Raw genomic sequence first — 13,556 nt, 5'->3', positions numbered from 1 at the left:
AGTGGGAAATATGGAAAATTTACGGTTACAACTAGAAGATATAGCATTACAATTCCTACCTTATCAGCATTTTGTCCGTGATAAACGAATCTAACTCAAAGGTAGAATAGTCTCTGCAGACAGTAGCCGTTCATCTTCTTCTTAGTCGTTCGTGCCGTTGTTTACAAACGTCATCCGGGGAGATGTTTAGGAAATTACCAGCCCCCACCCCAATTAACATGCCAGTGTTTATTATATTTGGATTAGTAAGAATTCAAAATCTTAGCCAAATTTTGAAAAACTAAGGATTTTCTAAAGATAAGAGTCTAAAGAAGGCACACTGTTAACGAATCGTTTCGATTCACGAGAGTTATAAATTACTGATAATTTACATGGAGACATACTTCTTTACGATCTTTTCTAAGTCTTGATCTTAATAATGGAAATAATAACAAGCAACGTCGCATAACTTTATATGGTATATGACATTTTCCATCACAAATTGTAAATGAAATATTTAACACGAAAGTGACAGTTTTTAAAGACCGTCAAAACCTATTATACAAGCATTGCTAACCAATCGCAAGGCAGATAACCTTAATAGGTTCGGTCGATTAAAACTGGCTGGTTGATGCGTATGACCAGTGGAGTTGTTTCCTTATAAATAATGACCTCATTAAGACAATGTCCTTATGTAAGAGTGTATATGCTCCTGGCATAGTATTTGCTACAAGGTTAATAACAGCGTGTGGGTTTTTTTTTTTTGTTTTTTTTTTACATGAATGCTTAAAGTTTTGACGCATGTGCTCAGAAAACAAGTGCTGCTAATGTTGATGTCATGGGATCTAACGCTATTTCTCAGGTTCAAGATAGGCAATACATGGCGGTCAGTATAACTGGTGGAGGAAGGACCCGGGAGAAACCCGGAAAGAACCGCTGACCCACGGGAAGGTACTGAGAAGATTTCTCACTAGACTCGAACCCACGCAGTCTCGGGTCCCCGAACTTATGTTAAGCATACATTTAAGTTAGGTAAGAAATGTACGTGTACCAATTACCGGATGTGCTCGATTGATAGTCCAGTTCAACTGCAAACTGCATAGACAGAGATATGTCGTTGCATAGTGCGCCGGCAGATACGTGTCTTTGTTTGGAGGAAGTAATCAGCGGAACAAACAGTTGAATCTCCTATCTGTCGGCGCACTATGCGACGGCACATCAGGGTTTATATTGTTTGCAGCCGAACCCAAAGTATAAGTGAGTATATTTTGCTAATATATTTATTTAATTCGTTCGAAGTACTGTAAGTATGTGGTCAGTGTGCAGGGAATTCAAGTGTCACATCCAAGATCGCTTAAAGTTATAATGAATCACCTTTAATCTTCTTTATCTCCCTCAGGTTATTGGAATAGGCAAGAAATTGAAGCTTGAAATAGGACAGAGGAGGGGACTGAGTACACATGACATTGCACAGCTTAGGGATATGTACGGGTGTACAGACAGGGAGGATTTTAGAGAGATGCGTAAGTCTCCTTCATATATATATATATATATATATATATATATATATATATATATAAAGAGAGAGAGATAGAGATAGAGAGAGAGGGAGTGAGAGAAAGAGAGAGAGAGATAGAGACAGACAGACAGAAATTATTTCCCTTTTACCAGATGTATTTTCAAATGGAAATTAATTAAATTATCTACCGTTCGCATCATGAATGTATGTATGTATTTATATATATATATATATATATATATATATATATATATATATATATATATATATATATATATATATATATATAGAGAGAGAGAGAGAGAGAGAGAGAGAGAGAGATTGCCTTCTACAACATTATTGTACATAATATTTGGGTTTGTTTTTATATGCATGTTCAAAAGGAAATTCCTTCATTTACCAACCTTTCGCATTATTCATTTGTCTTATGTTGTAAAAATTTGGATCTTTAATTTTCGTTATGAACACCAGTGGAGACACGTGAAATTTTAAGTGTATAGCACTGGAGATTTTCCTTGTTTTAGAATTGTTTCCACTTTTATTTACCATTGCAGAATGTCCCAAAGGATGGCAAAAACATGAAAGGAGCTGTTACAAATTTATAGACAGGAAGCGGTATCAGTTTGCAGCTGCGCACAAGTACTGTGAACAATACAAAGCCAGACTGGTCTTCATTAATACCGCACAAGAAGATGAATTTTTTCGAGACCAACTTCTGAAAAAGTACACCAAAGAAAGATCATGGCGGACAGGCGGAAAAATCGAGAATGGTACTTTCGGCTGGTTCCTCGCAGATGGTAAAAAGTTGCAAGAGATGAAATACACCAACTGGAACAAAGGGCACCCTTCATCTTTCTCCTCCTTGATCCTGGTTGTTAACCATACCAGTAAGGAATATGGATGGGAAGGGGCATGGGTTGGCTCCACAAGCCAGCTTCCGAACTACACGTATCCGTTTATATGTGAAAGAAGAGCAAGCAGTAAGCAATCGCATAAAAAATAGTATATCATGCACTGATAAAGATCACAGATAAATTATTATATCAACACAGATAAAACCGTAGGGTTGAATATCAGGACCAGTTGAAACAATATTTAGCCATTTGTGCTACTCCATATTGATCTATAGAATGAAAGAGGGGTGTCCGCCTAAAAGATTCCATAATCCATTAGTTTCTTTGTGAGAAGCCAACAATAAAAGGTGCAAAGTTGGATTATCTTCAAGTAAAAAATTGACGTTGTATACATTAGTGAAAAATAACGATAAAAATGTGGCGTTCACTTATTAAACGTGACCGTAACTCATAAAACTTGACCTTTCCTCATTTTATACAGCAGTTTGTATGGTTTCTTATTCTATTTCAAAGGTTTTTCTACTAAAGGATCCCATAAAGCGATCGTAGTATATCAAGTTATCAACAACCATGGTTAAACACACACACACACACAAACACATACACACACACACACACACGGGACTATTAGGACTGGAAAAACACTGAAAATCTATGAGAAAAGGAAAAAGTATATATTAATGTAAAGTTCTATTTTATTAAGTGGTCTGTTTTATTAAGTGGTAGACTAATTGTTAAATTTCCATTAAATATTGCAGGAAAATGTATTCCCGGGAAGTATCGAGATGGGCGAGTGTACCGCGGGAATATGAACCATACGATTGACGGCATCACGTGTCAGAAATGGTCCTCCCAGTATCCTCATTCTCACAAACTACTACCCTACCCGTACAAGAATACAGGAATCCCTGACCCGGACGGACTTGGAGATCACAATTTTTGCCGAAATCCAACAGGAATGCGTCGTAGCCAACCATGGTGTTTTACCGCGAAATTCAACTACGAGTGGCAATATTGTGATATCAGTATATGTCAAGGAAATGATCCAAATATATATTATCCTAGCATGAAACAGGAAAATGGTGGTAAAGATATCAGTGGGAAAAAATATAAGGAGAATCAACAAAGCAATAGATTAAGAAGAAATTAAATAACGAGTATTCATAGTAGATAGAACATGTTAATTGTATGTGCAATATTAATTTTATTAGGTAAGCAAACAAGAAATTTGAAATTGTGATGTTTCCATTATTTGTGTAAAGCAGAATTATTTAGAATGTTGCTTTACGTAATTTTTGTGAGGTTGGCCAGCGTACATGATGAACCCTGTCGCATTTTTTGTCACACGTCATCCTATTAATTATTCCGATTACTAGGCAATGGTCCTGGTATTTTTCATTTACTCTAACCTAGCTAGTCATAATTGCGAGCATGCCATGTATGTCGTGTGTCATTTAAAAAGCCGAACTACACGGCAATGTATAATTTTCAAACGGTTGAGAATGATTTCAAAATATATCCCACATAACAAAGTTACATAAACAATTTGACTCAGGCCACACTGATATTATCAAGTGTTTTAGTAAAACTGTTAGCATTATTAGCTAATCTGGATCACGTATGTTAGCTGTATGATACTTTATCACTGATGTTCATGAAATATGTACAATAAGATATTTAATTAGCTGGATTTTAAGCTTGAATCCAATGACTCTAAACACCTACATGTAACTTTACAATTATTTCGGTATGATGTGGAATGTCATTTCCTTTTGTTTTTATGCAATTCTATATCACAAAAGCTAAACATAATACACATTACAACCATATATATATATATATATATATATATATATATATATATATATATATATATATATATATATATATATATATATATACACACACACACAAACATACAGAGAGAGAGAGAGAGATGCGTTTAAAGTAGAGAACGTAGTTGATTCCTCACCAAGTTAAATAAATCGTGCTTGCAATGGAACAAATTTAGGTCATGGAAAAAATGCGCAAACTGCAATGTGTAATAGGTAAAACAAAGGCAAGGTTAGTGTCATGAAAGATATGTAAAAGCCTTTTAATGTTATTAATGTCTACTGATATATACAATAGATCTTGAGAGTCAAACAATGACGTTTTGAAAGTGACGAAAGATTTTACTTTTACGTTTGTATTTGCAAGGTGTTCACAGCATGGAGACCGCCAGATAGTTTTATCAATACTAAGAAAATAAAATTGTATCGTCTGGACGAACGAGAGTAATACGTAAAGATTACACATTAAGGATCATAGTTGGATCAAAGGAACATGGCAACTTGTTCCATATTAGCTGCGCCCTTTTATCTTCTTTCGATATGTTCTCGCCAGATATTATTTTCGTGACTGTTTTGAATAACAGAATACCTGATATGCATGTATGCATACATACATACATACATATATATACATACATACATACATACATACATACATACATACATACATACATACATACATTTACAGTTCAGGTGTTAATTCTAATTTTGCTGAGTCTTTAAGCAGTTTAAACAAATGACAATTAAAATTGATCAACCTTGGTTGAGGTTACTGATCGCTGAATTCTTATTATATGCGCATTCCCGCTTCTTTGCACGCTTTGGTTTTTCAAGAAAAGTTTAATTACATCTTACAAAGCATCGTGCGATGATAATGGTCAAAATCTTCTGATGAATTTATCATATTTGTCGTTATTGTTGTATTATATGTAGTAATATATGCTTCTTACACGTTTATTAAGTTAAGTCCTAGCACAAAATGGACAGAGCCAGATCTGCCGCTGCTTAATGCGCAGGCAGGTTTGTATCTATGCAGTTTATTAGGAGTAATCAGCAGAACAAACAACATTGACCCTGATCTGCACTATGCGCATTATGCAGGGCAGATCAGAGACTATTTTGTTTGCAGTTGGATTCGACCTTTAAGCGAGTTAATAATGAATCCTACTTTAGAATGTGTAGAATTCAACATGCATGCTTTGTTTATGCACACATAACACCGGTCAGTTCATGTTAAAACCGAACAATCTATACAGTGTAAGTGTTATATATAAAATTATATGTGTAGAGTAACAGTTGCATCCGTGTATTCATTTTACGTCACATTCTCTATTTTTGATGCTTTTTACATATACTGATTGCACACGATACATACTTTTGACGCATAACTGTTACAGTTTCAAAGATAGATGGAAAATCCAGAGGTTAGATACTTTTTGGTCTGCACATTTTACCTTTCTTTTACTCAATACGAATAGTTTATATTGGTTCATACTGAACAGTTGCAACATTTTTATTTTTTGACGTAAAGGAAAGCTATTTTACATGCATAATTTTAATATACTGTTGGAAAGAAATAGTTTTAGTTATTATTATATGCTCATTGTTTTCCCCGTTAACTTTACATTGTCAGAATGGTTCAATATTACCCAATACTGAACTCGCGCGACATTACACGTAGAGCATTCACGTGCATAAAGGAACTACTTTCTATTGTAAACAAACAATGGACGCGAACGCCAGCACTTTTAATTTGTACACAAATTATGTACACTCGCGTAAGAGGCTCTTTACGTTGTGGCTGTTTAAATTTGTTTCTGAATGAACTAAAACAGATGTTTCGTGGACTGCCACATGCCAGATGTTTTGGGATTATTCCGCGTTGATACAATGTTACGGATTTAGGCTAGCTACATTGTATAAGATACGCAAGAAAATGTCCTTACAAATAACATACAAGTGACAAGTCATATACTCTCTTCTTTAGCTGGTGATAAGAATGGCAAAATAAAATATACTTACAGTTTTACATCCTGAATTTCCTCAAAATGTATTTTCTTAATTCTGTAAATCCGAATTACATGAGCCATGTCATAGGTTTTCAATCTGGATTACACATTTCGAAATTCTGCTGTAATTTCGATTATAAGTGCAATTGCATCCTCCTTACTGCATTCAAAATGAAATAATCATTCAATTCCATAGCGTCTTTTTGATAATTGCATTTGAAAGACTTCATATTTTTCCCACATTATGATTTCAAACATTGAATGACAGAAACAGAAACATTTGCAGATGTAAACAGGCTTCTCCCGCGCCACTTCAATCCGATGTATTTCACGTATAATTTGCACAGATGAATCCAGTCCAAAATCACAAACTTTAGTCGAATCGAAACAAAATACCAAAATATATTCATTCCAGATCAAATGGAAAAGTTGTTGCAATGCGCATTCATTCACAATATGACTGCAATTTTCAATTTTAACTGGACACGCCATTTTCTTTCGAAAGTTATGTCGAGCGCGCGACTAGGTTCAAATTTATTTGGGCGGAGTTCTGTTGGCATTAATAATGATGGCATTGTGTAATGACAAATCTGCGCTTGTGTATTTAGTTTGGAATACGGCATTCATTCATTTACGTCGTTTCTTGTAGTGTATTTTGTTTATATAATTAAACCTTATGTAGAATTTTAACAAATGAGCATATAATAAAAGGTTACTGCATTTGTATGGGAAAAGGTCGTGCATTATTCCATCCCAAAACACGTTCATATTTTCCCATACAAATGCAGTAACCTATAATTATTTATTCATCTGAATGATATTATAATATGTTGCTGTGACATAATTGAATATGCATTGGGATTTGTACAACTATTTTCTCAAGCTGCTACAAAATAAAGCCATGTAATCCATCAGAAAGGAATTTATCTTTTTTTAAAATATATGTTTTTGATACAGGTTTCATACCATATATGAAACAATGCATGTGTACTTATTTTGCACATTCCTATTTATGTGCATTTCTACATAATACTTTCGTGCGCAGTCTTAAATCAATTCACGGACCAAAACGTCATCGGTACATGTAATGAAGGCACTGGTATCCGCAATAATCATCTCAAAATTCAGCACGCACGGTTTACTGGATACTTATGCATGCGTGAAACAACTTCGAAAATATTTTCGCAGGACTAATCCCCGGAAAAACATCAACTTATCTGCCAGGTATATTTTAATTAAAGAAAGCAGTAAGCAGATATTGCTTGCACACTCGGTCATTACATAATGCTTTACTCGAGATTCGAAGTGTGCCATGTGAGTCAGTTCTGAAAATAAATGCAAACGAACAATAAATAAGATGGACACATTGGTCCTTGTTGGCTATAAACATTATTTACTGAAAGGTATTGACTGAGCACCATACATAGCTTTTTCCGAACTTTAACCTTCGGCTAAGGTTACTAGTTGACTTGGCGCAAGAAACACAAGTAGTGTGAAAGAAGAAGGATCCTAAATTTTCAGGGGACCTCAAATTGCTGTTTTTTTTTTTGTCACGCCCAACTACCCCCACCCCCGTTGGGGACTGGTGCAAACCTTTCAGTCCTCCACCTGATACACTGATCTAATACAATGCATGCTCAGACGACTGTTATGCCCCTTTGTCGGTCGAGACTGAGAGTTTGAAGTACAAAATGCAGTCCTGCAACTCACGAGGGGCGCAGTTGGGTTGTCGGCAAATGATATAACATGATGGGGTTAAACTGGCATACAAAAACACGAAACATAACTGTGTGGAATATATACGATCGTTGCTTTAGACACAAAAATAGAGAGTATTTATAGCTGCATGTGGCATCTGGGTGGAAGGAATTAAGAGTGCGTGGCTTCATGTGTGAACGAATACTACATATTTCACTGACGAATGATGAGACGGGGCAGATTCTGAAAGTGCTATGCAATGGCTGTTAAATTGGAACACAGTCAGGAACTGAGCTTAGTTAGCAACACGGAAGCAAAGCAAGAAGGGAAATGATAAGTAACGAGACATAAAAAGAGCTAAAAAGGTATTCAAGCTAGTAATGAAGGGCCTGAAAGGGCAAACGCCGCGCCTGGAAAAACACATGCAAGAATACTGTCCGATATTAGAATACTGTGAGATTCTCATCCTATATGGGCTAAATGAGCAGGCACACCGCCAACTATATCTGTCACGCGTATTTATTGGGTGTACATAAACAGATTTTATATTATAGTCAACCATATCAAGACATCTAATATAGATTGATTATAAGATTTAAGCAATGTTTACTCTCGCTCGCTTGAATGGGCTCTTACACAGAGGACAGATATCCCAAAGTGAATATGATGACACGCTGGATGCACTGGCGGTGAGTCTATTCAGATAGTCCCAAAACCAGTTAAAGCCCAATAGCCAGTCCCGTCAGCTAGGCACATGGTTGTACCTCCTGATCCGCTCTAGCGGCTAGTTCATATTCCAAGGCGCAGGTTTGATCCTTCAGTCATACTAGGTTTTGTAAAGCGGCAGGTCTAACAAGATAACCGGGTATACAACTTATCTTTACAGTCCCGAAAGATACACTGGGTTTTACGAACTCCAAAATTAGCCCACGGCTAACAAATTACAATATACGGAGATACACTCCGTCATCAGTACACTGTTTCAGCTCCACGGCTGCTACAATTCAGCTGCTACAGACTCCGAACACTCGGAACACTTCGGAACACTCCGAAATATTAGACCCTCTGGACATTAGACACTCCGGACATTCCAGGCATTACACACTCTGGTCACTTCAGACACAGACACTCTGGTCACAGACAGAGACACTCCGGTCACAGACACTAGACAGCTGAAAATATATGCAATACCGTGTACTATACATTGCACGGGCCTAATAACGTAATGACGTTATACACGGTAAGTTATATAGATTACATTATCAGCACAATAATTACAAAATGACAGGTTCAAAACTAAACCAAATCCTGCTCGAAAAGAATCCTACTATATTAAAAAGTTCTTAAAAAATGTAGCTTTACATTACTAATAAAAATCCCTTGCTAAGTCGAAAACAAGAATAGAAATATGTGTATTATACTGCATACACCAAAGATACATAGCAAACATACAAAATATAAACGTGGTAATACAAAAGTTAGAACTTATAGACGAGAAATTAATAAACTTACATTCCCCTACAGCTGAAGATGTGCAAGTCACTGAAGCAGAGAGCCCACTGTAAATAAATGTACATACGGTGAGGTATTTATGCACAGACAGTCTGTGCATTGTAGGCAATCGGTTCGTCGCATCGAGAGCACTTCGCACGTGCTGCATGGGTTGAACCGAACTCACTATTTTGAAATATGACACAATATACATATAAATCACCCTCTGATATCGTTGTACACGATAAACGAAACCCGAGTACATATATTCAATAAATAAAAGAGTTTAATTCCGTGACAGCAGGGAAGATCCGCCGAGATTGCGAAGGGTCACACTATAACTGTGCTAGAAAATCATAGGCTCGAAGTAGACGAATTGGCATTTCTTATGCCATGGTGCCTGGTCCGCAGAATATCATATGCAGGCAGCTAAGAGAACTTGACGACTTGACGTTTAGCCACCTATAGGAGACATCTGCACCAGGCCAGTAGAACGTCTACGATTAAAAAAAATCAGAAAGAAACATCAAAAGGGACGACCTTTATCCAGACCAGCGCTACCGCAGTCACGCGAACTGGCAAGTTAGTCCTCCAAGTCAACGCCACAATTCAACGGCGCAACGAAGAGTATGTGGGCGACGAATCTGTATGGTATTTCGTGAGGTGCGAGATATTCTATCAATGTGAGTTGCAATACCACATGCTCTGAGGTCGGAGCTATATTCCGACACATAAATTCATTCCGGTTCGATCTATTATTATAGATGTAAGAAACACCGTCGATCGCTGTTTCGAGTGTGCCTTTCGGTCTGATCAATATTCAGCAGACAATAGACACATTGACCAGCCAGGCAAGTATCGTCAGTACCTGGACGAACTAAACTTTGCTGGCCTTGACTTTCCAGTTAAGGTTAACTACACTGGAATATTCAAAAGTCGCAACCTGGAAAGTGCAGATAGCGTCTTTGACATTGAAAATGGTCTCTGCCCACTACGAATCAGAGACGAATTAACACCACACACTGCGTACCTATTGGTGCTGACCGAGTTACTATGTGTTGGTAAGAAACCTAAGCCACATTATATTTATTCCTAAATGTAAGAATAAAAGAAACACATCTGCTACCGCTGCCTCGACACCTTCAGCCGAGTCAACCTGCTAAAAGCCCACACGAAAGATTGTCGTAAATAGACGAGAAGCCTTAGCTCGTGACCTTACTGGAGCTAAAGAAAAATATTCTGCCGTTCCAGAACCACCGCCGCCAGACGCATGTATCATCTATGAGGATTTCGATGCTTTAAACGTACCAGTGGAAGGTTCATCCGCTATACCCAATAAACGTAACACGTGAAACTCGCTGGTAAGTCTGATGTGCATTTCTGGAGAGAGGTTAACGTAAGGCCTTGCAGGTAGTGGATGAATTTTACATCTATGGTGATGCATTACCCGTACGTACCGTAGAGTGGACTACAAAGAAGATAATCTCAAGCTGTGCATCAACCCCCCAAAAAATAAAGGTGCCACTTGTGATGAAAACTTTCGCAGCTACGACGGTCTACCTGATTGGATGCCATCTGAACAGCTTCGTCAGATAAAATGAGCAACCATCCCAGACAATATGAAAAGATACATGCCATTTTCACAGGTACAGTTGCAGTTCATTAACAACCTCCAGTTTATAAACAGCAGCCCATATAAGCTGTCATGCAGCGTACCCAAGGAAGTGTTTGGCGCGACGACACAGTTTACTGTGTAAGACATTAAAATTTTGCTTTGCAGGAGAGTCTAGCCGCACGAATATATCAGCACTTAGAATGGGTTTGAAAAAGCCCAATTCCCACTGATAAGGCTTTCTACAGCCAGCCTCGCCATGCCAACATAACAGGAAAGGAATATGAGCACGTATAGAGAGTGTGGAAGACATTCGGCTGACCAAACATAGAAAACTATTACGAACTTTACCTGACGATGGATGTCATTGTGCTGGCCGATGTGTCTGATGCTTTTCGAGACACAGCTGTAAAAACTAAAGCCAACGTCTAGTCCATTGCTATAGCACTCCATGATTGAATTGAAACGCCCTGTTTAAAAAGACAGAGGCCAAGCTTGAGCCAATAACGGATACTGACATGCACCTATTCATTGAAAAGGCATCCACGGTCAGTCGGCGCTATGAGAAAGCCAACAATTTGATGTGCTAAGATGTCAATATACTGGGGACCGAGATAATCTATCAGTACGCCAATAATCTTCAAGGCTTGATAATGATACAGAGACTGCTGATAAGTGGGTTGATGTGAGCAAGCACGCGGAATTTATTCCTGGTCAATGCAATTCCCCGAAGGAATACATTCAAAAAGTAGACCCAGAGTACTCAGAGTAGCTTCTTTACGTATACCGCCTGACCCAGATACACTGGCTATGTGACTATCCGCACTCTCTGGAGAAGGAACTGGGGGTGACGGTGGGGGTCTATTCATCTAAAATACTAAGATAGTCCACATCATGAGATAAAAGGAGCACATTGTAGTCCTTTATCAGAACCTCAAGCTTGGGATCCGCGACTCCAAATTTTAGTGGGCAGTTCTAGAAGCGGAATAAACTGAACCTGGCTAGGCATAAAGGCGAAGGAGATGAGCCTCATCACCTGGTTGCCGAACCGGTGTTATAGATCCATAATAACTTCAGTGGTAACATTGTTGCTGTTTATTCAACCTTAAAGTTCATCCGCCGGATCTATATCACGATATCGAAATTTGAATTTATCAGTCACCTAATTTATGACATTTATCATGACTAGATAAAATCTCTCTACTGGAGCATGGCAGCTCTCTTGTAAACAGACACTGGTATTCTGTTGCTGTCTGTCGAAATTGAAGACCTATACTAGGACATAACTGGAGAAGCCCATTTACAAGGTATGATTATCTACCCGAAAGATCACACAGTATTTAGTAACACTAATTACAAAAATGTCAGTAAGTGTAAGGATGAGTACGCAGGGTCACAAGTATGGCGTTTGTAAGTTGCGCATGAAGATGAATAACATCCTGAGTGCAGATGGGCTGAAAATCCGTAAGCTAAAGGAGTCTACAAGGCAGTCGTTAAAATGACTTGCGGAACGATCTATACCTAAGGGCTCTCGTCGAGTTCCATCAGTACATTGTGGCCATGCGTAGCGACCACTACAAAATGAAGGTTTAGTAAATAAGCAATACCATCCTTTCTCCACTGGACATGAAAATATAGATTGCACTGGACGTTGTCCACACGTCAGCATACGGTTACAACCACACAGCATAAGAGCAGCTCGGCGCTAAATCAACTCAACGACCTCTTCGGCCTTGGCTGTAAAAGCAATTGTTTTCTCGCCTGTGCTGCGGTAGCATATATCTTGTTATATGGCATCAGCCAGGAACGCCGTAGCCCAATTTCTAGATTTGTTCGGAGTTTTGCTGTCTCTCTTCGAGGTATATGTTAGCAAAATTGTAAAGCTTTCGAAACGGCTATTTCGCCTCATAAGTAGGGCGGCAAAGGCAACATCATGTAACGCGTTTACTACTTAAATGTTTCATCGGTAGATAGCTGGTATATCAGGTCTGTCAACAAAAAAAAACATACAGAAAGCTTTTGTTATAAATAGTTATAAGGTACCAAGGATGAGGTTGAGCGATCTATTTTCTCTAATTAACAACCCCCTGCCGTCGTCCTTTCTCGCCCATTCTAAGAAAGAAGGAGTGCCTCAGCGGGATTTTGGCCTGAGCCAAGAATTTCTTCAGGAACAATCTGTATTTTTCGCGGAGGAATCTTCTACGTGGGGAATTAATCCCAAATTGATCGTACAAAGAGAGCTGGCATGGGAGTTTCAGGGCAGATGTTGCTCTTTCTGATCAACCGAACGCACTACAGGCGCTGTATACGTCTCTGACCGCACTTACATGATAACTAATGACAAAAGTAGGCTCTTTAATTGTAATCCGTGTTACATGAACGTTTAAAGTCACAACAACAGCAAATAACCGTCTAACCCACTCAGTACTACGTGTTGCATATTCGCGGTCTTAAAACAGCATCTCGTGGGTATATTGGTGCAGGAAAACAGCCATTGAGCCAGTGTACGGTCGAATCTTTCCACAATGCCCTGCGTACAGTTGACTGCGACCTCGGCCCCTC

At 38.3% G+C, this 13,556-nt stretch overlaps 1 protein-coding gene across 1 annotated transcript in view; it reads left to right on the top strand.

The window, feature by feature from the left end:
• LOC149793590 (uncharacterized) overlaps positions 1-4,175 on the top strand; it is a 23,331-nt gene extending 19,156 nt beyond the window's left edge. Inside the window, exons 7-9 of the mRNA XM_089967552.1 lie at positions 1,379-1,502; positions 2,053-2,478; positions 3,111-4,175. Of these exons, the coding sequence (XP_089823678.1) occupies positions 1,379-1,502; positions 2,053-2,478; positions 3,111-3,502 (942 nt within the window). The 3' untranslated portion in view covers positions 3,503-4,175. The remainder of the gene's footprint in view (positions 1-1,378; positions 1,503-2,052; positions 2,479-3,110) is intronic.
• Positions 4,176-13,556: the final 9,381 nt, after the last annotated feature.

The sequence above is a fragment of the Sinohyriopsis cumingii genome, chromosome 8 (assembly GCF_028554795.1).
Source record: "Sinohyriopsis cumingii isolate HCF-2022 chromosome 8, ASM2855479v2, whole genome shotgun sequence".
In the NCBI taxonomy this organism is placed as follows: Eukaryota; Metazoa; Mollusca; class Bivalvia; order Unionida; family Unionidae; genus Sinohyriopsis; species Sinohyriopsis cumingii.
Note: the sequence above shows the minus strand (reverse complement) of the source record. Positions and strands in the feature narration are given on the sequence as shown.